Consider the following 24,758-nt stretch of genomic DNA (forward strand, 5'->3'; position numbering starts at 1 on the left):
GCAGCATCTGGCTGTATGCAGAAACAGTGCTCCAAAAAGTTTACTTTCTGCTGCTACACAGTTTGAGCTGCTGGAGAGTTTTATCTTTTGATTCTTTTCAGTATCTGCTAATTTGCTGAGGTTTTTTTTTGTTTTGTTTTGGTTTGGTTTTTTGTTTTTTTTTCTTTTAAGGAGCTAGAATATTTCACTGCTGATTCTCCTCAGGAGAATGAAAATTTCCCTGCATTATTTAGGAAAGCTTTCTCCTCCACTTTCTTTGCCTATCGATTTAAGGTCAGTGCTTTCCTCAGAGCACACAAGGTGCAATCTCTTCCTACATTTCCTCCAGTAATACAGCTGAATGTGCATGCTCCTGCTTTTCCACATGGCACAGGCAGGTGCAGACAGCACCACTAGTTTAGCCTCTTAAAACTGTACACAGCCTCTTAAAACTGCAGGATCTGGCATGAAATTATCAAGTTCATCAACAAATGGGTTTGATTTTTGTCTTCTCTTTGAGATGGCTCTTCTAGCAATGCAATCATGTTTTGCAAATGAGCTCTCTATTGTGGTGACTGGGGACACTGGGTTTCAGTGACCAAAGGGAAGAATAGGTGATGAGGAAATGCTTGCTTAGACCCAGTCAAGGAAGTTATTGGCCTCCCAGATGTACAAGTCTGTGTTTTATTAATACAGGAGTTTTGCCACAGGTCAGGATCTTCAGGTCCTTGAGATGGCAGGGAAGTGAGATGTAAAGCAAACTTGTGGCTGCATCCAGCAGGTGGCAAGCACAGCACACAGAATTATGGCTGGACAGAGATGCTTCTGCCAGGGGAAGCTCCTGATGCTGCTCAGAATGTACATGTGTGTCCATGAACAAAATACACAGATAAATGGTAATCTCTGCCAGTCCTTTGTCAGCCTAGAGAGTGCTGGGGCACTGGTCCTGTTCTGGGTGCTATTGATAATAATACATTGATAATATGGGATTATTGCCATATTCAATTTAAGCAAATGGCTGTTTCACATGTAAGGATATAAGCTAAATAGAAAGTATTCAGTATAAAAATTTAAATATATCTTTAAATTACATGGTTAAATGACATCCAGGCTTCAGATGTTGAGATACTAGCTTGCAATTAAATTAACGTAAAGATTTAATGAAGGACCTTTTTTTAAACATACAGCTTTAGAAGTTTTGCCTAGTCACAGTGCCTTGTGATGCATATGAGTAGATGCATTGTTCCCATTTTTACAGCTGGAAGAAAAAAGGCAAAACTGAAAAAAACTTTCCTTAGGATAAGTGAATGAGAGTACAAAGACTTCTAGACCTGGTTGTAGTCCCATTTTTTCTGTAAAAGTTATTAAACTACAGAAATAACTGTTTTATTGTGTTCTGATTTTGATAATCAGAAAATATGGATAATCCAACTATTCACTATGTGAGACAAAGCCACATTACACATAAGATTTTGAAGATTATAAATACCATAAATTCTTAAGGGCCATGTAATTATTTACATTATATATGTAAAGTTTTGGATTTTTTCTTAAGTTCTGTAAGTACTTATGAACTCATTTAACTTTGAAGACAATAAATGGGTGTGAATCAAGCATAAATATTATCTGAAGGTCATTATTTGAGGTAAAAAGGACACATATGAGACTATCATTGGTGGAAACTTCCTGCAGTGCTTATCACCATTCCTCTTGATTTGTGTTGAGTTTGAGCCAGACTTTAGTTCTGATTTATGCTAGTATAAATCTGAATTTGTTCCATATAAATAAAAAAATGTTCTACAGGGAGCAAATACATTTGGCATAATTTTATATAAATGGAGAGAAATTCTGTAAGAGCCAAGAGTAAAGCTTGATCTTGGATGTTTTGTGATGGGACTAAAAGTATTATTAGTTAAATTGGTACATAAGCATTGTCACATTTTTGCTTATCAGTATATGAGTTTACTGAATGTGCAGAAATTTGAATAATGAAGTGGATTTGATTAGCTGGTAACTTATCTCACTGAGTGCCCTGATTATAACAGAAAAATAGTTTTAAGCTTTCTGATCACCTCTTTTCCAGAACTCATGTTTTCAAATACAGAATTTTACTTTTAGTCATACAGAGTATGGAGTCAACTCCTTCTGTATGTAAAGTTCTCCAAAGTCAGGGTGGAAGGCTGAGTACATGCCATTTCTGTGTGCACATATATAGGTTTGGTTTTTTAACTACTATAAAAATACCCACTGGGATATAAACGTACATTTCTGAAGCAATGTTTGAAATGTATGAGTAGGAATATAAATCTAAAAATATATTGATTCTATATTTAATAAATAAGTCTGCATTTTATTGCATATATTATTATGAAAAAATTGCCATTAAAAAAAATAGTAGCATAAATCAGAATAAGACAAATTTCAAGGACCTTAAATTTCCATTTCAGTTTAAATTTGGCCTCTATATATAGCATATATTTGAAAATATATTATAAATACGATTATAGGACATTTATGTAATTAAAAAACCAACAAAACAAAAAACAAAGCTCCACTCCTTCAACAGAATAGCTCACATATATGCAACTCAGGTTCTTTGTACTTCATGTCATTTATACAAACTTCTCCTTTTGTGAACTTAAGTTAGGAGTTTCCCTCCCCTCCTTTTGTAGCTCCAAGCAAATCGTGGGATGCTGGCAGGAGCTCTGACACACCTGTCCAACACTTACACTGCTTTCAGTAAAGAAAAACAAAATGAAAACGAAGCAGTCCTCTTTACAACGTAAGATGAAAGGCCACTGCTGACTCTTTACAGTATGATTTCTCTGAGGTGATCCAGTGTTGCTGCAATGAGCTGTGATGTTCAGGACCGCAGATGAATCTTGTTCTTGCTGCTTCGCACACGAGGTTGTTCAAAAGAAGAACTTTGTGAACGCCTCAATTGGTGTCGAAAGGCCCGGCAGTCTTTTTAGTGTGCAAGCGGATATTTTCTGGTGGCCGATAGGAGAGGGAGCTCATCTTGGTTGTTAGGCTTGGATGTGTGCTGACGTTCGGTGGGATGTATTTTATCAGCTGAAGGAAGTATTTTTTAAAGTTTTTTCCGAAAAAAACATAAAAAAATGGATTCAGGCAGTTGTTAAAGTAAGCAATACAAATGGTGAAGGGCATAGCTGTATCCACAATATCGGTGATTTTGCAGTCTGTTATTACATGTAATTGAATCAACACATCCAGAAAAGTGAACACTTGATGAGGAATCCAGGAAAAGAAAAAGAAAAATACAATTGCCACAATCATCTTAAAAATATCATCGTTTCTAGTCTTATTTTTTTGAATTTGATATGCCTTCTTCAGAGTCTTCCAAATCAAGGTGTAGCTTGTTAATATGATCACAAAAGGAATGAAAAAGCCCAGCAAATTTTTGGACAAACCCAACCCGACGCGGAGCGTGGTGCTATTGCTCTCGTAGCGAAAGCCGCAGACCGTCATGTTCAAATTCTCGGCGAAGAATATGTTGCGGTGGATGATGACGGGCAAGCTGGCCACGCCGGCCAGGAGCCAGATGGCCACGCAGGTGACCCTGGCCACGAAGATGGTGCGGCGGATGCGCGAGCGCACCGGGTGCACGATGGCCAGGTAGCGGTCGATGCTCAGGCACGTCAGCAGGAACACGCTGGCGTACAGGTTGAAACTGATCCCCGCCGAGGCCAGCTTGCACAAACAGTTGCCAAAAGGCCACTGGTACTCCATGGCCGTGTAGGCAGCCCAGAGGGGCAGAGTTATCAAAAAACACAGGTCGGCCAGTGCCAGGTTAAGAAGAAAGATGCTGGCGACTGTTTTCAGTTTCATGTAGCAGTAGATGACAATAACGACCAGGCTGTTCCCGAATATGCCTATGATGAAGATGATGCTGTAAACGGTTGGAACCATAATGTAGATGTAGCTGTGCCTTCCTGAAACAGGACAGTCCACGTGGATTCTTTTAACAGATTCTTCAGTTGAGTAATTAGGAATCATCTCGAGCTCTTCAGCTGTAAGCTAGTTTCAGGGAGAAAATATGAAGCTCACACCTAGAAGGGGAAAAGAGAAAGAAAGCCATATTTGTGATAGGGATTTAATTTTTAACAATTCTCAACTAAATGTCGAGTTTTTTGTCAAGTATAACACCATGTATCAATGTCTTTGAATTTTAAAATAAGCCATCTTCAAGTGTTTTATCAACCAATTCCTATGCTCTATATGTCTCTATCTTAGTTCATGTTGTAGCCTATGTTTGCATTAATAACCTGATTCCTTTCTACAAAGCAAGGAGGGTAATGCCAAGATTTAGGTTCTTGATGACTCTATCAAGTTTAGAATATCTAGTAAAATGCAAGTAATAGACACTTTGTCAAGATATGCCATACAACACTTCCCTGTCTCTTCAATTCATTTAGTGTATTAGTCTTGCTTCAGTTGATATAGATGTCTCAAAATGACATCAGCAATTTTTGCCATGTTTAAGGAATTAAAGTCAAGCAAATAAAGAAAGGCTCAGCATTCTGATCACATGTGACACTCTAGTACATCCTGAGCAAAACCTGCCTTTCAAACTGTACCAAATCTCAAATACAAGGTGTTTGGCTCTGTGGAAGGTCAGCCTATCCCTGGGACAGGGAAACCACAATAAAAAGATTTCAAGATTAATCCTTTTATCTCATCCCTTGGTTGTGAAAGTAACTTTGACAGTAACTGATATGTTCTGCGACATCAAGGTCTGGCAACATTTGCCCTGTCCCAGCTACAGGCTGGTGCTGTGTGGTCAGTCTTTGGTCTCTTATACACCCACTAAAATTACAGCCCAGAACATTGCAGTAAGAATCTGTAGTGAAGTTTCTGCTCAGGAGATCACCTGTGACAGGCAATAATGTGGATCAGGCTCAGTTAAGTTTTCCCATGGTCTCCTCACACACCTCTTCAGTGTACTGTGTTCTGTTGTGTTGTGTTGTTTTGCTTCCAATTTCCCTTTTCTACCCACATGGTGACCTGTACTGTTTCATGTCAGTAGTATCTTTAGATGATGCTAATTAATAGCATATGTTCTTTCAAGAAAGAGTAACAGTGATTCTACTACATTTTCAGAAATGTTTTAAACAAAAAATAATTAGTTAGGAATAATTGTCAGCCACTCTGAGGTACTAAATTCCTTGAGCATATTGTGGAGTGCTTGGGAAACATAAAAAAAGGCAGAACAATGTCTTTGTCAAGAATTTTGTCAAGAAGTAGTATTATACCTCAATCTACCTCTGTAAGACTTGTAATCCTGGAGTTAAAAGGTTTTGGTAACACTGCAGTCAGTGGAATTGTGCAAAAAATGTGTCTGGCATGCTATCAGTTTTAAGTTATGCTAAGGAATTGCAATCAATAAATAAAATAAATCCATCAATGTTTTCAGTAAATGACAAGGAAGCAGAAATGCATAATGTGGCTGCTCTTGGGTAAACACATATGGATTGCCATCTGGGTATCTGAAAACAGTCTGAATGTTGCTGTGAGAATGAACCTCATAGGAGCTGTAGGTATGAAGCACACTAGGGAAGGCACTGCTGATCCCAAATGGAATTTTAAAATTTCCTGGAAATTCTAAAGTTTCAGAGCTAGCCTCAGGTGGATCTGCTTCCTTGAGCACAACTATAAGTTCAGAGCATTAGGAAAAGCTTCAAAACTGGAGAAGGTTATTTTTTTTGGAAGGCATGGGTCCACAGCTGTGCTGAGTAGTGAGAGAGGGTCACTGCAGCAATGTGAATTCCTTACAGGCAATGATTTCTTTTCCATAGCACCTTCAGTTTTTCCTGTTATTCTCACTTGCCACAGTTTGCCCCAGGATCATGGCTGTACACATTCAAGCAAAGCAGATACTTCTGCATAGGAGGAACTGCAGATTCTTTTAAAATACTACAGAAATAGATGTCTGATATAGCTTTATGCTGCCAGAATTCAACTAAGCAGGTTAAACCACTGGCTTAAAACCACTGCATTTAACCACTGGTTAAATGCATCTATTGAAGTTGTGCACATGGGTAACTCCATGTAAACATCTCAAATGACCTGTGTTAATATTATGATAATTGGATCATTTTAAGGCTGATACACAAGGAGCATTTTCTAACAGGATTGATTTGTGACTGTGAATGGTGTGGTGGCATCAATCTCAAAAAATTATCTGGTGAGCAGCAAGCCCCTGTTCTGAGGTACTGTCCTGTTTGACCTTTTATCTTTCTTAATTACAATGATTACAGTAAGTCACTAATAATGAAATCCTTCAGAGTGCTCAACCATCTATTATTTACCACTCCATTCATTGCTTCTGTTTAGTGAACATGCATCCTTAATTAAACTGCCTGTGGAAGCAAGGAATGCTGGGCTCATGCAAGGTAAACAGCACTTTGCTACTGAAAGATTAGAAAGGACTGGCTGTGGCTTTCTGTGAGAACTTCATCAGCTAAAAATAGGGAAGCAGATGTCACAAGTGAGATTTTGAGCAAAAATGTACTTAATATTTGCTATGACAAAGACTAAATAAACTCAGGCTGACCAATCCTGCCACAGCTTAGCCATCTTATCACTAGGTAATGTGTTCTTTCCTTCTTCTGACAGTGGGTGGGTTATTTGCTGTTCTTACAAATGAGAAGACAGTTCCATGTTTAAAAGGATACTGCATTCTATTTTTGTGTAACGTTTTTGCACAGGGAAAAAAGAGAATGAAAAATGTTTAGAGCAATATGTTCAATATATTAGCTGTATTTTATTTCTGGTGGCATAAACTTTCCCTTATCTTAAGAGTTTAGTCCCCCCTTTCCCAATTTATTCTAACTGTTGAGATAGTAATGACACACATGCTTTATTGCAAAGGCTTTTAGCGTCTTTTTCTATCCAACAGAGTAACCCTTTTTATCCTCATGGCCTTAGTGAATAGAGCTGCTTCTATTTCACACACACACTTCAGCACCTTCTCTGCTTTCCTGGAGTTCCTGAGCAGTACCAGTGTGAAGCCAAAGATTTACCTTTCTCCTAGCTCTTATTTCTTCAGCTAGTTCTAATAGTCCGTATCTCCCACTGATGGCTTTACTAAATGCCTTTAATCCAGAGTTTATAGATGAAGGGAAAGAGAAATACCAACAAGGGTACATAATTTAAACTGTGGTGACTTTAAACTGGGTGCTTGTCATCACTGCTGGTACCTTCCACAGGTGTCAGCATCTGACTTTGTGGTAAATGCCAGTAAATCAAAATACTACTAAAAGGAGCTGTGATAGCTAGTACAGCACCAGACACTGCCTCAGGAACACCAAGAACACAAAGCAAACCTCAGCAGACCTGTGTGAGCAGCTGCCAAGCTGGCTGTTGCTCTGCAATTTTGGATCAGGAGGTGTCTGACATCACAACAAACAGAACTTGCAGGACCTTGTTCTGCCCTTTGCATTTTCTTTTAACAACTGTGCAACTGAGGCAACTGCCAGTCTGTTGAAATTGCTGTCAATTTTGTGATGTTTGCTTTATTGATTTAAAAGTATGTATCTTTTTAATGCTGTAACCTATATGTGGGTTTTGTGCCTTTCCCTTGCAAGACCTCAAGCTGGTCTGTTCACTTGAGCTGCCTCTATATAGCTGGAAAATAAACTGCCTGTGATCCTTTCAGAATCTGGTTCTCTATAAAATCAAAACCTCAGTTGGTTATAACTTTTTTGTGCTAGCAGAACAATTCCTGTTACCTTGCAAATGTGAACTGTTTATGTACTCTGACCTTCTCTGTAAGAACTTCTCTGTATTTATTTCCTCTGCCACACTTCAAAAGAGTCTGTCCTTCTGTAGGATGGCTTTATAGCTTATTCTGAGAAGAATGAACATCTATCTTCTGTTTGTTCTCATGGACTACTCCCATTAATTTTCTCTTCACTTCCCAAGTGTGTTTCAACTACTCAGTTTCAGTCATAAAATTTATGTGAAAAAGGATAGATGAAGAGGCTTTTTCCTCTGGGAAAAAATCAATTCTTATGGAGTGTCTAAACAGTAGAATTGAGGGTGTGTATGATTTTGCATGATTATGGAGGAGGAAAATGATAAAGTACACAATTAAGCATAGTCACATTTAAATTGCTTTGAAGTTTAACTCATATAATACAGATTTTGACCACTAGAGGTCTGTATTTCCTATTTTAAAATAAGAGACTTGATGTTTTATACTCAAGTGCCATCACCTTTTAAAATATCCCCTCCATTCAAGATTATTTAAGATGAAAACATAAGGCAAAATATATATAATTGTATTTGTGCATATTTAAATTTAATGTAGCAGAGGTAACTATTTTCACTTTATTGTAGCATCTACCAGCTTCTAATTTCCTGTATTCTGGCACATTGCTGGTTCAGTTAAGCTTCAGTCCAGTTCTTGCACTTTTAAGACTTAGAATAAGATTCTGATATTTTATTTTTTCAAAGATATATGCAGCTTAAACTCTCTGTGACCCAAATTAAGAAGAATATTTTAAAGAAACTTTACTTTAGCAATGCAGAGGGGAAAATAGTGACACCTATTCATGCAACTAAAATTGTTTTAGATCTAAGTAGGCATGTTGTTAATCATACAGCTCCTTTTCCAAATATCAGCCAATTCTGAAGGCAGATATTTTTACTGTTGAAAATGATACTTCAGAACTTTTTTTTTTAAATTAAGGGAGTTTTAGAAATTGAAAGGTAACTCAAATCTTTACAGCCTTATCCAAACAGTGTGTACATTTTATGAATTTTAAGCAATTTAATAATTTGAAAATACAAGCATATTTAACAACACCAACAACCCCCACTTTTACTAATATACTTGGATTTGTCATTACCTCTTTGGACAGTGCCAATGCATGATGCTGTTATTCTGTCTCAATTAATGTGTTTACCTAAATAGTTCCCTAATGCTGGTAAGGGCAAACAGCTTTTAACTCAGATGGAGGAGAAGAGTTATTAGTGTCACAATGAGATTTATTTTATTGAAAATAGTAGATGAGCAAACTAGAACCAAAAAAATGATATAAACTATACAGTCCTGTGCCAGATGAGTTGGACTAGTTGTATCTTGTCCTGTATTTATGTCCAATGGGTTATACAGTGTCAGGGTATCTCTGTGCACTTAAGGGATGTTTGGGTACAAGCACACAATGTTTATATCTTTCAGCTGCTAAAAATAGGAGCATTGAGAGAAGTGATATATAGAGATGGAAAACTAGCAAGCTGTTGGCTGGATTTATCATACAGAATAAAGAAAGCTAATCTATTATTTGCACACATACGCTTTGTATTAGAAATTGATGTGGCAAAAATTGCCATAAGTGAAATTTTCTAAACTCTAATTTATGGAGCTGTGGAGTGATGAATAAAACCCTTCAAGTATATTTTTTGGATGTTAAGTGCTAATATACTACCATGTAAGAAGTGACAATTTTTCTGGTCTTTTTAGCATAAAAATAAAATTAATCAATAATCAGCTGGCTAACCTAATGTCTGCTTCTCAGGATCATGTCATCTCCTCATACTGCTAACAATGTCATTTACTGCACATTAGATGAAAGTAAATGAAAGATAAAATAAAGGGATTTCAGAACTAGGTAGGACTAGATTTTCTAGAGTTTTCTGCACTGATATGAAAAGTGTTTTGAATAGCAGCACAACGTACTACTTCAGTATGAATACACATTTTACTGCAGGTTTATAACTTCAAATTTGATGCTGGGTTATGAAATACCTTCAGGGTATTTGGAAGTACCTGAAAGAATCAATAATTAACCAGAATTAAGTCACCAGTCCCAGAACGAATAAAAATGAGATTAGTTTGAGCTGTGAAAGGTTACATTCTGCACGGTTACTTTCTCTGAGTGATAGTAAATGAATGAATTAATGCATTTCCCTTATTGCAGTTGGAATTGCCTATATAAAATATAGTGTGCCCCTTGTGATTTTTTTTTAATAAAAGCCAGAAATCGAATTCAGGCTTGTTAAGTACGAGTGAAGTAATTTGATGTATTTTAAGTTTCTCTTCTGACAGCTTAGTTCCATGGAATAAGAAGTTTCAATTTTTTTTTTGTCTCTTTGTTTTTTAAATTGCATTGCATGGCACATTCTACACTAGGATAACCCCACATCTGAAATTTCTACACTGCTTCCATATGTGATGCACTATAAGATTCTATGTCTATGCCTATGAGTAATCTGAGAAGTGAGGGAATTTATGTTAATTCTGGCCTTGATCCAGATCTATACTTCAGTCTTATATTAAAAATTCTGTGGAGAGGCAAGAAAGAAAAAGCCATACTGAAAAAGAAAGCACTGCTGTGAGCACACCTTATCATGGCCAATTTTAATAGCACAGGTGAGGTATCTCACCTCCTTCCAGATCACATATAAATCCCAACTGGCTTACTGGGCATTCCATACACCCATGAATCTGTCTAAGTTACACAGTCCTATTCCCTGGAGCTTGAAGGCTACTTCTTCAATATGCAAAAAATAGCAGTAACAACTCTTCTTCCTGCCCAGCTTGTAGGAGAAATGCTATTATATTACTGTGATTTCAAGCAAGTAGAGCTTAACAAGGGGTTAAAATACATTTTATGTGCTGTTTTTAGTATCACTGCTCTCTGATCACTCCTGTTCTTGCTGGAAGGAATGTTGGAATGCATCTGACACTGAAAGAGTTTTTAGTTTCACTGTCCCTATCTTGGTCTTAGTCAGTGGTTGCACTCGTCCAGCAGAAGGGGGCTATTGTGGAGAGTGGCCTTTTGGGGAGGAAAAAGGCTAATTCCATAAACTGCTATAGTTGCAAGGCAGAGCTTGCTTACCAGCCTCTAGATAAAAACAGGTGAGATTCGTGTAAACTCTTGGTTATGTTAATGGTTGTTAATAATTTAGCAGAAAAAGGTATTTCAGACAGATGCATGAAACGAGAAATTATAATTTCATGAAATGGTTACTGCATGAGTGACGTGCCCACAGCAATATGAAATCACTGTCAGAACCTCTCCTATTGCTGGCAGAGATTGCAACAGAAAATGGAATGGAAAAGCCAAAACTTCAACTATTTCCTCAAGAACCAAATCCACTACTTCTGGGAGAAACGTATTTTTCTCTGTCTTTGCTCTTTTTCTGTATTACAGCTTTACTGTGAAAGACACAACTCAATCAGGGGTGTTATTAGTATAAATGTACCAAAAGTAATGTTTTAATTAGGTTTCTGTTGCTTCCTCTAGGCAAGGATGTTTCTAGGAAGAAGGATAGGGGACACAGCTAATAATTTTGTAGATAAAGATGGGAGGTGATAGCACTTTGTGGAATTTCCAGTTAGTCCAAATAGAGGCTTCCTTGTTTTGTCTAGTAGTTTATTTTATTCAGATATCACAGTGTCATTTGCCCCTATTCCAGAGTCATGTAACTCTTCTGCTGAGGCAGAAGACACAGAGGCAAAAATGAACATGATGTATTCAGTTTATTTACACTCCTGAACAAGTTTTCTTAGTTAAAGGTGAGATACTAATATGATCAGCAACAAACTCTGAAAAATAACTTTACTTCTACTTTTCTGGTACAAGGAATTGCTTTTCTGTACCTTCCTGTAAAACAGTAAGAAAGGTGCCACCAGAGAGCTTACATAGATTTGCTTCAAGTTGTAAAGCAAATCAGTGACATTTTGACATGCATGGCAACATTCTGATGAGTGTTGAAGCCTTAACTGATATGTTAATCCTCAAAAGGAATCCCTAAAATCTTTAAAATCACCAGGCTGGGGCCATAATGCACCTATGAGCTTTACAGGCTCAATATCCAGTCCCTTCTACAGGATGGGCTTTTTATTTTTACATCCCACTTCCCACCCAACCCTCCTGCTTCCCCCTGAAATATAGAAGGCAAATGTAAATTAATTCATAACAAGTTTTAGAAATGCATTGTGCAGAGCAAGTAGCTTCATCTGCAATGAGGGCTCATCAGAAAGCAGGAGGGAAAAGAAACACTGAATATTCTCTGCTTCTACTCCAGAAGTGGAGAGATTTCCTTTATACAGAGGTGTTCCACTTTCTAATCTAATGGAAATTAGATGAGCTGACTGAGAGAAACTCATGTTGCATACTGTTACCTAGAACGACTTTCCTTCTCTAAAACCCTCTAAAGAATCCCATTCCTGTTGCCTTTCACCAATGTGGTTAAAGTTAGTAACAGAATCTTTTGCTTTGAGTGCTGAAGGCATAAACTGAAACACAAACGTGTGCAGATGCAGCATCATTTCTATGTGAACACAGACAAACCAGTGCCATTAAAGTGTCTGTCATGGTAACTATACCAGCTAATGTGAAAGCTTTATCACTACATTTCCAGTGTCATGGCTAGTGATTTCCATGTAACTTCTCACCAGTCAGTTCTACAGCTCTGAGGAGAGCAAATTTTTGCATTGAACACTTTTTATTCTTTTGACTTCGTGCTGAAAAATAGTGTTTGTCTTACTGAAGAAGCAAAGGCAATGTATTGTGGATTTCTGGGCAAGGAAATGGATGTTAGGTTTCAACATCTTAGTTCAGAGGAAGCTTTGTCTTGTAATTCAGCAATCTGTAATAGGATTTGGTTCACTGTGTCTGACTGAGACATTTGATTACTTTTCTTATTATATAATTAATTTAGACATCCTTACAGTGGGAAAATATCACACAACGGCAATACCCCTCAGAAAAGACTTTTCTTCCCTAAATGAGAATGTTAGGAACAGCCTGGAGGGAAAAGTTAAAAGATTAAAAGCAAAAGATCAGCATGGAGGCTTCTTAATGAATCGCTCATTAGGGTCAGAAAAAGGGAACCAAAGGCAGAAAGGAAAGAAAACAGTATGAGTAACTGGCAAAGTACAAGAGTTTATTCAGACAAAAAAAAAATCTTTTAAAATGGTAATTCAGCTAAGCCCAAGAGAAGTTAGTATCATTGTAAGTGTTGGTAGGTATAACACTGAAAGCATAGAGGCCCATTTGTGCTTTCAGTTGCACAAAACTCCTGTTAATGGCAGATCATTATGAGGACTAGAAGAAAATTTGAGAACATATGAGTCAATTGAACTAGTGAGTTTCTAAGGGGTTAATCAAAGAGAAGAAAAGGTCAAACATAGACACCTTAATCCATGTCAGTGTGAAAAGTATTATCACCCATGGAAAAACAAGTTACTATGATCCTTAGTGCTTTGTCTGGAAGGCAGCACACTTAATAGAATGATCCCAAAATAGATGTTCTGCCAAATTTGTACAGCTTGTTTCCTGTTTTTAGCCCCCAAAGTAAAATTTATTGCTTTATTTTGAAAATTAAATTAATTGATGAACTCTCTTTGCTGTCCTGATATGTTCCTTGTGGGTACTGAGGACCAGCCAGAGGTAGCAAAACAAAGGCAGCTGTTACAGCTGGAGTGAGCTAATCTCTGACATTGTGAATCAGTGCATCCTCAAGCAGGTGCAGTCTCAGTTCTCAAGAAAACAAAAGTGCATAGAAGCCCAGAAGGGGTAGTGCTGTGCCTTCCCAGAGATGCTAAATGAGCTTCACTTTAGTGCTAGGAAAATTACTGTGCAAATCCTTGGGTGTGTGGCTGTCCTTTACTGACATGGCTTTTATTTTTTGATGGTATGTTTAAGAACATGGAACGACATCATAAAATGTAATTAAAGGTAAAATAATTCTGAACCCTTTTTCTTCAAAGTGCTATTCAGGAAGCCCATATAAAAAATATTTTTACCTGATTTGAGAAAAACTGTAGTAGTCTAATCATGGCAAGCTGCTAGTAACAAAACCAAAAGGAAAACACTAAAGACAGCACAACTAGAGTTCCAGTTTGGTGACATATTTTGATTCCCCATGCCTTCCATTTCTGACTGTTGTACATTGAGAGTCTGAGGACCGAGAAACAAACCCTGAGCAACTCTGGTGGTAGAGGACTAACTCCCCTTGGTGAGGGGAAAAAGCAAAATTGTACAAACTTCTAGGCTTGGGCAACAAGAGTGAGTGGAGAAAGGGGAAAAGATAAAAACCAATAGCAGTTTATAAAGAAAAAGATGAAAAGGCACCACACATCCTATAAACGTGGTCTGGGAAGGGCATGAATGGTTTCTCAATAAACAAACTCAGGCTGCATCTTTGTACATTATGTGCTGCCTGCTTCAAGGAAAGGCTCTGGCCAGGCTGTGCTGATGCTAAAGCAGAGTTAAATGAAGGCCAGCTGCCAACAGAACATTTTTTAGAGAAGTCAACTCGTGCATTTTTCTCCTTGTGTAAGCCCCCCATCATGAAAGCACAGCTGTTCAGTGGTTTTCTGGAATGTTTTACTTTTTTGCATGTGTCCCTCTGAGCTAGAAATGCTGAGGCACAGCACTTTCCTTCAGTGTCTCCTCTCTGTTTTCAGAAAACTGAGTGGATTCAGGAATCCACTGAATTTTAATTTCTATTTCTGTCCCTAAACTTCATCTACTGATTATTAGATTCCACTAGCCAAGGATCTACCAGTAACTCACAAAGCTGATTAACCTAGAAGTACACAAAGGAATAGGTGAATTAGCTGAAATTAGGAGTTTAGTAAAATCATTCTTTGTTCTGGCTGTAACCCTAATTATAGCTTTCACCTCAAGCAGTGAAATACTGTCTAAATATTGACCTTGCCCAAATTCAGTACTAGTTTCTTTAGATATTTCCAGTTATCTTTTGCTGTAGCCTGCTTTTTGTCTTGTCTTCAATCATGCCATTCACTGCTGCATTGCCAATCTGATCTCACTTTCCTGCTGTGAGGCTGTTTTTGGTTATTACCCGTTCTCTGTGCCTACAAGAGAAATGCTACTCAGCCACAATAAAAGGAGATAAACACTACAAATAGTAACCAAGCATTCTAGCTAGCCTTTTATACAGTGAATACCTGGACAGTTTTGCTATCAAACAAAACACAAATGGAATGAAAATTGTAAAAGACACCTGGCCAAAGGCCAAAATCTGTAGTTCTTTCACATGATGGTGCAGCAGAGAATAGTAACAGCATGTCATTTGGAACATGATATTTTCCTATCCTTTGTTGCAATTCAGTTGAAAGCTCTGAGTAATTTTAGTATAATCCAACATTTATCTGAAGATAAGACCAAAAATTATTAGACCAGCAATTCTATTTCATATGTGCTTTGTCTCAAACAATCACAGCTGTTAGGACTTACAGTCAAGATAACCTCTCTTCATTTGTTTGTTACAGCTGAGGTGAAAAAATGTCAAGTATGAGTACCATAACTCCCCTTGTTTGTCAAATTTGTTAAATTCCACAAAATGTTCCAAAGTGACAAAGATTCTTCTGGGGCACATCTGGCAATTTTAAGGGTTTCTTGTTTTCTTTTGTTGGCAAAGGCATTTTAGAAAATGGTACAGAACATGTAATGAGTGCTCTGAGTAGAATGACTGTCTATTGGTGAAAGTGATCTTAAGAGACAAATTTGTTGATGGAAAGGGAATGGAAAGAAACACTGTCATTAGTAAAAGATTACTGGCTTGCTCTTCACTGGAAAGGGTGTTTGGGATCAGAAGGAAGAGACAAAATGATACTGTGATTAGTAACTCTCTTACACAGTGGGACAATTGCACTGAAATAGTTCTGCTGGAGCCTTTCTGCTCTTCAGGCTGCAGTGTTCCAGCTTCATGAATGAGATCTGTGCATCTTGAAACTCAAAGAGTACATTAGGGCAACACCTACTCAATCTCTCCAGTGCATTTGAACTCACCTCCTGCTTACATGCAAAAATTTTAACTTTTTTGCAAAGTTAATTCCATGTTAGTAGGTGAGGTTCAAGGCTCAGCAACAGCAACCTCTTTATTCCTGTTGGTGTTGTGGAAACTAACCCTACAATAGTGAAAATAATGATGTCCTTTTCCCCTCCATTTCGCCCTCTTTTCAGAAGTGATCCACATTTTAAATTCTGTTTTCAGAATTCCATGACATTTCTAAAAATATTTTTTTGTAACATTTTGCCATTTTGCCTTCTCAAACCTGATCCTAAAATGCAGAGGCTCACTTCTTAAAAACACCATAGTCACCGTTAGGACTAACTGTCCAAAAATGTGAACTGCCATCCAAGAACACTGAAAAAATCCTAATTAATTTTTGAGAGGAACACGTGGTAAAACACAACATCTGTGTCACTGCATTTCTGATGGAGTTGTTGTATAGCTGAGAGCAGGAGGAACAAACAGCAGCAGTAAACAAGATAAGACTTGAAAACTGAGCCAAGATTACCCAGAGGCTAGAGATGTAGCTACAGGCAGTAGAGCCTAGAGGCAAGCAGGCTGCTGTGGGTCTGTAACAGGTACAGGACTGCACTGGGGCTGTACCTTCCCCAGTCCTCCCAGCTGGCAGCTCCCAATCTCACCATGCTTACAGCTCTGGAAAGATTCCAAGTTTATTCTTCTCCTTGTGAGAGATGATGGTTGCTGTGCTGCCATCACTCCTTTCAGAAATAGGTGAGGGGAATATTTTGCTGTCCTACCCACCTTCCTGACTTGGCCATTTGTGCTCTTTTTGTCATGTATCCAATATAAAGCCCAAGCTGATCTATTTTTAGGCCAATGAATCTTGATAACTCATCTCCCCAGCTCAGCTTTAGATACAACATGTCCAAATTCAATTTTAGTTGATCTTTCATTGAGGTAGTCTCCTAGAAGATAACCATTAAATTCAGTTTAAAAATCACACAAGATTAATCACGTTATGTAAATCAGATGTAGTATTTGATTAAAGTAATGCATAAATATCCATGTTCTGTATCCACATCAAGATGAATATGACCTTTTAGGAACTCACCAAGGTAGAATAGGATACTTGAGGTGCAGAGAACATGCCAACCACTTGAATAATTGCATGCTTCTTAGAGTGGGATTAAGACCCCTAAAATTTGGGCAGCAGTAGCCACGGGTGAGCTTATGAATACTACTGGAGACACTAATAACTTCTGAAACACAAGAAGTTCCAGAGAAAAAAGAGAGGTAGTGAGCAAATAGGAGTAATTTGTGACTGCTTAAAATGGTTTAAACTAATACTGTGCCTTTGCTTAAACAAAGTTTTGACTAGGACAGTGTAATGAGAGTTTGTAATTTATGGAACTTTAAATTACCACATTAATTACTATGCTCAACCATAGGCAGTACCAGAGAAAAGAACTATCTAAATATGCTCCTTTAACAAACATGGAGGATAAAATTACCACAGAGGAGAAAACTTAGGAGTAGAAAAATGCAGTTGGTGCCCATTACCCAAAACAGAATTTTTTAAAAATGGACATTACCTCTGAAACTTACTTCCATGTCAGCCCATACATGTCTAGAAAGTGTAAATAATTCACCACATTTACATTCTACATCTGCCTTTATTTTTATAGTATGACAAAGAGTGAAATTAAATATATGTTCTAATATTTAATACAATTAAAGATAATATTATTCAGGAAACACGAATACCATCATTTATCTTGTTCCAAGAGGACTGTAAAAAGCAGGTTGTTGAGTTTTATATCTGAAAGTTAAAGGCAGCACTCTCCTCACTTCTGTAGCCTGTGGTTACTGTTACTTCAGGCTGGTATTTGCTGCCTTTTAAACCAGTAACTCCAAGCTGCAGTTTGCACTTGCTGTCCAGCCCAAGAAAATATTTGCAAATCAGGAAGGCAGGACACTTTACACCATGGAAAATGAGCACACTTTTGCTCACCTCCAGTGCAAAAACTCTCTCTTTTTTCAGCTATTACTATGGCAAAAGAAAGGGGAGAATGAAACCAGCTATATTGAAATTTAATGATAAATGTGAACTTTTGAATTGTATACAGGGCCATTTTGATTTCTCAGTTCAACAACATAAACTAGGAAACATGCAATAATCACAACTGACTTTGCTATGTAATTCAAGTTGCAGAGAGGAAAATTATGCAGAAATACATGTTCCTGCTAGAAAGGCATATATTTTAAATTCTTAATATGTGAGCAAAAGCTGAATTTGTAGGCACTTAATATTTTTGAAAGATCCTTTAATTTAAAAGATTATAGTGGCAACAAGCAAAATGGACTGCCATAGTCAGGAGTATGAAACATTTGTCTGACACTAAAACAGACCTAAAAAAGCCTTTCTACATCATCATGGTAATTACCTGCTTCAGGCCATACTTAAACCTCCTATTCAGAGAAAAATCTAATCATGTTAGTGCTGCGGGTTCAGACAAGTGACAAGAGAAGGCTTTGTATAGGCTTCCCTATACAAAAAAAAAAAAAAAAAAAAAAAAAGAAAATCTCTCTTTATACCTTTATCCTGTGATTTTACTGAGTCAATTTACTACCTTGTCCCATGCTATGCAGCACAACACAATCCAAATGAGTGCTGCAACTTTTGGAAGTGATGGAAATTTACAGTGAACTGTAGCATGATCTGAATCCTGCTGTCCCTTATTGCCTTACATCTCATTATTCTAGGGGCTTTGCAGAAATATAGGAATAGGTGCAACTGATTACTGAAATATTACTGCTTGTACACATCATGACCTGACTGACTTACACCAGTTGACTTACATGAAGGCCAAACTGGTAACATTAAGTGTTCTGATGCATGGGGATGGGAAGAACAGTAAATATATTACAGGACTTCAATTGAACTCGTTGAAGAACTCTAGTGCGAATCCAAGAGAAGTTTAGAAACTGGCTGGGTAAAAAAGGCAGGGATCCATTTTAACTTTACTAACTAGAATTAATCTCTGGTTGTAGATCACTCCAATTCTTGCTCTGCAGAAAAAGGATAGATGTGGTCATGGAGAGTGTATGCTACAAAATTCTGATTAAACCAATACTTGCTGCTAACTGGTGGAAGTTGCATTGCCAACCTGAAAGACTGAACTGTTTGCACAACTCCCAGAAATCATGAGCATCACTTCTGCTGTTTGATTAATTTTTATCATGAGTTTAGCAATAAAATTTAACTGCTCATCTGATCCTGAGCAGAGGTGCCAGGGCTGCGCCTCGCAGGATGTTGGAGTTACTCCTGCGAGCGCTTTTCTCTTCAAACTGTGGCCAAGGCTCAGAGCTCGCACCGGCAGGGCTGCAGTCTCTTTTCTCAATAATTGTGCGGAGCGGGTCTCGCAGGGCAAGCCAGAGCACGGGGGATTAGGAGACTGCGCTTCGTCGGGACCGATCCGCCTGTGCCAGCTCGGTCTAAGCCAAGCGCAAATTCAGCTGTGCCGCGCCCGCAAACGCTCCGGTTGTCCCTGGCGCTTACCTGGGTCCGGGCGGGGTGGCTGAGCCCCGGAGTGCGCTGGGCTGAGCTGGGCTGGGCTGAGCTGGGCTGATCCGAGCCGAGCCCCGGCGCGATCCCTGCCGGCCGCTCCGCTCCGCTGCTCCCGCTCGCTGCGCGGCCCCTCCGTTTATAGCGGGGGCGTTGCGGCACAGCCCCGCTCGGCGCTCCCCACCCATCTCCGCACGGACCCCGCTGACCCGCTCCCTCCCACTTCCCTCCTTCCCCTCCTTCCCCTCCGTCCCCGCCCGCCGAGGCGGCCGAGGCTGCCGGGCGCTGGGGGTGCCGGGCTCTGGGGATACGGGGCACTGGGGGCACTGGGGGAGCCGCGCTGGGCAGAGCCAGCTCCAGGGATTTGGGACCGTGCGGGAAGTGCGGCGGCCAGCGCAGCGCAGGCTGCAGGATGGGGCGGGGGATGCACATCAGTGGGTCCCTTGCTTGCCTTTGCCTCCAACTTTCAAGGGAAGGGATCGCGGGTGATGAACAAACATTCCCAGTTTCTCTAAGGCTCCCCCGGGCCGCCGGTGAGCACAACTGAAATGTTCTGATCATCGCTAATGAAGTTAAATGTATAATTGCTACAATAAATCTGGCGAACTTTCTCCTCTGGGAGTGGAGAGGAGCAGAAACAGAGGAAACCCCCTTGGAATACATGTTCTAGGAGGACTTTTCATGTCACCAATCACTGTCATTTAAAGAAAAGATTTTGCGTATGAAGGATTTTGCTTGTGTCTCTCTCGATCTGCTAAACAGTTCAGGAAACAACTTTTCAGGCAGAATTTGTGACACTGTCATGCTCATCAAGAAAAGGATTTCAGAAGTTATGTTCCATTTTAGGACCATCACACCCAGTTATGGACAGAGCTAAATCTTCCAATGGGAGCTGCACAACTGTGGATTGCTTCCCAATCTTTTTATACATTTAGTGTGTTTTTGAAGGCCCTCTCAAGGAAGATACAGTCTACAATGGCAACATCCTTCAAAGGTTGGCAGTATAACTTTATTGTGGCTAAGAAAAATTACAGTCTATTTAGTCATAGTGATAGGAGAGGCAAATCAAGAGAAAACATTTGGACTCTGCAGTGATAACAACTAATTTTTTAGCATCTGCACATGTGCAATCAGTAAGGCCTTGTCTGACTATAATTTGTTTTTTGAAAATCTGTTAGCTAAATCAGAGGTTCAGATAGAAATGCAGAACTGCAGCACATTGCATAAATTCAATTGTTCCAGGCCATGTCTGATGGGCCATGAGTGTGTTACATGAAAGCACTAACTCACTTGTGACATAATCTTTTGCCCTGATCTTATTTACATCGTGACATCTGCATTTTTATCAGAACAGCAGCTAGGAGTGAAGCAGTCTATATAGGCAGCATGCTGCCCTCCAGCCACTTGAGGAGTTTGTAGTTGGCTTCCTCTCTAAAGAGATCATGCTGAGAGATCTTCCAGTGATGAACCATGTGCATGTTCACAGATTTATCATGACAGAAATCACTTGCTATAAACATTGTTCAGGCCTGAACAATTCCTAAAGCTGGCTGCAGCAGTGGGCTGTGTTATCCCCATTTATGTTACTGGTTTTATTACATGGAGCTCTTGACATATGGGACATTCTTTTTCTATCCAAATCATTCTTTGCACACATGTGACTGGTTCCCAAACTCTACTGAGTAACAATGTATTTGGCAGCTATTGCCCCCTTTTGCCTCAGTGTGTCCTGCAGGGTGGAGCTGGTGGGCAGGAGATCTCCATGAGGTGACATTTGCAGGGATTTCAGCTCTCCTGGAGCTGAAGGAGCTGAAGCCAAATTCCAGTGCCAGCATCAAACACTGGCTGCTTACAGTGCTTCTGTATGTGTGAATCAGTTGTGCTCTTTATTCACTGCCTAGGATCACTTGTGCCCTTTATTGCATTCCATCATCTCTTCAGGAAAGTATGAAGAAAGTAGATGATAACTGTTTTTTAAACCAGAATAAAATGAAAAAAAAAAACCAAAACAACCAAAAACCCCAAACCACAACAGCTTCTTTTTCAATTGGATTCTTTCTTAAAAGATGCATATAAAATTGAATTTTGGTCTGCATCTCTCTGCTGCGTTCAGTTCATCTCTGGGTTATGTAAGAGAGAGATGTAATTTAATGTAATTTTGGGAAAATCTCTTCACTCCCAGCAGTTTTGTGTCTGGAACCCCAATAACAAAATTGTAACATGATGAGCACTGTAACATCCACTTGCTATAGAAACGTGATTTACAGGAACATCCAGTGAATAATAGACTTGATGACTAGAATTCTGTTTTCTCTGAGCTGCTGTAAATAAAGAGGCTTCTTCCCACCAGAACTGATTGAGGTGTCTGAAATGTGGAAAGGCTTTCAGGGAGCAGGTTTCATTCTATTGCTTGTGTTAAGAGCAAAGAGCTGTCATTAAGAAGGTGACTGGACTGGGCAATTTGATTGCTATGAAATGAAATAAATAGCTTTTCTAACAGCAGTATTTCTTAAAATTGCTAGTGGTCTAGTGAGAATAAATAGTTTAAAACAAATTCTTTATTGGGAAGTCTAAATTATATTGCCTTTAAAACCCTTTATTTTTTTAGTAATATGTTTGGAATGATTCACATCTGAACATTTTAGCTGTAGTTTTTTTACATTTTCAAGATATTTTATTTCTTTTTGCTGGAACAAGAAGTACAAAGTTATTTTCTTTGTTGAAAGCTGATACTTCTTACACAGATCCCCATGCTTCTGCATGTCAAGAGGCTGGCTTGAGGAAAGTACCACAGGTTGTGAGGCATTTTAGTTCTCTTCATTGTCTTATTTCGTGTTCATTTCTGATGCATTTTCTCACTATTGATTCTTTCAGGAAATAGACTGGACTTTTGCACATAGATTATATCTGTGAATTTGCATAGAGGCAAATGAGTAATTCAGATGTGGAATTACTGGAAACCTGGATATGTCCTGGTAGCAATCTGATATGAGTAAAGCTGATGATTTTCCTGAAGATAAGACAACTTACAAAAGTTGTTTTTTAAGAACACTGCTTGTCAAAAAACTCTCCTGCTGCCATAAGAAGTATTTCAGTTCTATCCTGTTTATATATCTTAAATGTTTTCTGAGAAAAGGGACCTAGAATTGATGCCAGGCCAATGCATCTGTGATTTGGAATTTTTTATCCATTTTTGTCTATGATGAACTGTGTTTTCAAGAGTGTGTTCCCTTCTGTCAGGTCTACTAAAAATGAAAGTTACTGGGAAATATTAAGGAAATAAAATTTTGAAAAAAGATACATTGTAATTCTCACTGTCTCTCTCTCTAGATCCCAAAACCTTTCAGCTGCAGGAAAAATATTAGGAATAGGAATGTATATTACTGTTGTCATCCACTCACTATGTGAGCCAGCAAAGTAATCTGTGTTTGTGTATGTGAGAGGAGGAAAGAGCAGAAGAGAGTGAAATATTTGGGACAAGCAAGGGAGGTCATTTGCTGACTTTTGAGCAGCAGTGGTGCTAATATCCACAAGTTCTGCCTCTCCAGAGTGATGGAAATTTACATTTTTTTTTTCTGATGAGGTCTGTGAACAATTAAGATATTTAATCTCTTTCCAGGAAGCTATATGCTTAAACTTGTAGTCTTTCTCAGCTGGCATGCTCTAATTGTATCCCTTATAATCACCAGCAAATGGGGAGGCTGGAAAATATGGAGATTGTAAGGAAGCAAATCTTTCAAATCTCAGCATTTCCTTAGCACTTTAAAGTTTAAGTGGTTTGATTTTGATAGGTAAATAGATTTTTTGTTTGGCTTCTACTGTGTAAGAAGCTGAAATGAATGAGAAATGTGTGAATCATTTTCTGAAGTTTATAAAATAGGGCAATCATGTACTTATTTTTATATGTAGACTTGGTTTGCTTGATCATTAACAACATGTCATTTTCCATCTAGTGGGTTGGGTGAGTTTTTTAAGTGAATGAAGATAAAGGTAGTTCTTGATAAAGAACCTTTTACTCTGCTCCTTATGCCTTCCACCTGGCTGGAGCGGGGAGAGCCAAGAAGAGCCTTCTTTTAAATACCTCCAGGAAATGCCAGGCTGGAGCAAAAGTGTATCACTTGAAAGCAGGCAGAAATTTGAGGTCCTTTATTCATCAAACATGTTGCTGTGCTTTTGAAAATCAGCCCTGTTCCCTCAGACTTAAATGCTTTAGTTTTCAATAGTTTTGTTTTATCCCAGACAGAGATAACACTTAATTTGGATTTACCATTTCAATCTGGCCTGTGAATCTTCATCCCTGCTGCATGATCATGGCCATGTTCTTTCTGGGAACTAACAACAAAATATTATATTTAAAATGTGTTTTCTAGAATTATGAATGCCATTAAATATAATATTACACATATTGTGCTAATCAAAAATTATTTTTATGAAATTCAGCACAGGACTGTGAACACTGGACATGGTCATGATCCAAAGTCTGTGAAGTTTGGCTCCCATTTCTAGCTCTGACACTTCCTGTCTGTTTGCAATTCAACTCTGATCTCCACACAATGCCAAATGAGCATCATCATTTATGTTTCAGGTTTTATGAAAGCAGAATTTCATAACAAATTATTCCTGTGAAAGGAATCATGTTTAAATTCCTTAGAGCTGGAAGCAATGATGATGACATTTGGACAGGCCATGTGATTTGTTCTCAATTTGTGACTTTGTGAGTGCTTTTAGTGGGAAGCACATTGTATCCCCTCATTTACCCTTCCTTTGAGTAAATCAGCTGAGCTGAAGGAAGCTTTATGGAAAAAACTATGTTCAGAGAAGAATGGAGTTAACACTGAAAGGAACACATTAAATACTGAAATAGAGAAATCTAAGTTATAAAATTTATGACTGGTTTTATTGTGCTTCTTTTATTGTGCAGCAGAAAAGGATAGTTTAGGCACTTCCTCTTGACATGCTAATGATGTAAGGCTCTTGTAGGTCAAAATAACTATCCCATTTAATTTCTAACTGATCATAAAATTATCAGTTTCTGAGAAAGGCTGCAGTTATGGTAAAGCAAGATGTTTGCATTAGTCACCTCTGAAAATGGGTGTGGACTAATGTGTAATTAGTAATTTTTGAAATGCCTTTTCTCAAAACAACAAACAAGACTTCCCATTGTGGTCAACTTAAATACAGTATGTATTCACAAACCCACATTTTTACTTTGAAACAGGAAGAGAAACAGAAATTAGTGTTTGAGCTGGCCTCAATTTATTGTTGACACTAACAATTGTGATTCAAATTGGAAGGAGAGTATCAGTGATAATTACTATGTGAAAAACTCTCTTCTCCAGTCTAACTGTGGGAAGATTTAGAGGTCCGTTTTTACTTCTGGAATTCTATAAATTTACCCATAATTACAGATAGAAGACCCTCCTGACACTATTTACTGTGTTCTTTGAGCTAAACAGAA

The 24,758-nt window shown here is 38.4% G+C and overlaps 1 protein-coding gene across 2 annotated transcripts; it reads right to left on the bottom strand.

The window, feature by feature from the left end:
• Window positions 1-655: 655 nt before the first annotated feature.
• On the bottom strand, window positions 656-19,403 carry AGTR1 (angiotensin II receptor type 1). Of its 2 annotated transcripts, none has more exons than XM_079315734.1 (2): window positions 19,295-19,403; window positions 656-4,049 (listed from the first exon to the last, which is right to left on the bottom strand). In XM_079315734.1, exon 2 carries the CDS (start codon window positions 3,994-3,996, stop codon window positions 2,917-2,919), a length of 1,080 nt encoding a protein of 359 aa, XP_079171860.1. In that variant the 5' UTR covers window positions 3,997-4,049; window positions 19,295-19,403; the 3' UTR covers window positions 656-2,916. The 2 variants fall into 2 exon arrangements, with proteins under 2 accessions (XP_079171860.1, XP_079171861.1); XM_079315735.1 differs by lacking the exon at window positions 19,295-19,403 and adding an exon at window positions 16,847-17,041.
• Window positions 19,404-24,758: the final 5,355 nt, after the last annotated feature.

This window comes from Erithacus rubecula (assembly GCF_903797595.1).
Source record: "Erithacus rubecula genome assembly, chromosome: 11".
Classification (NCBI taxonomy): Eukaryota; Metazoa; Chordata; class Aves; order Passeriformes; family Muscicapidae; genus Erithacus; species Erithacus rubecula.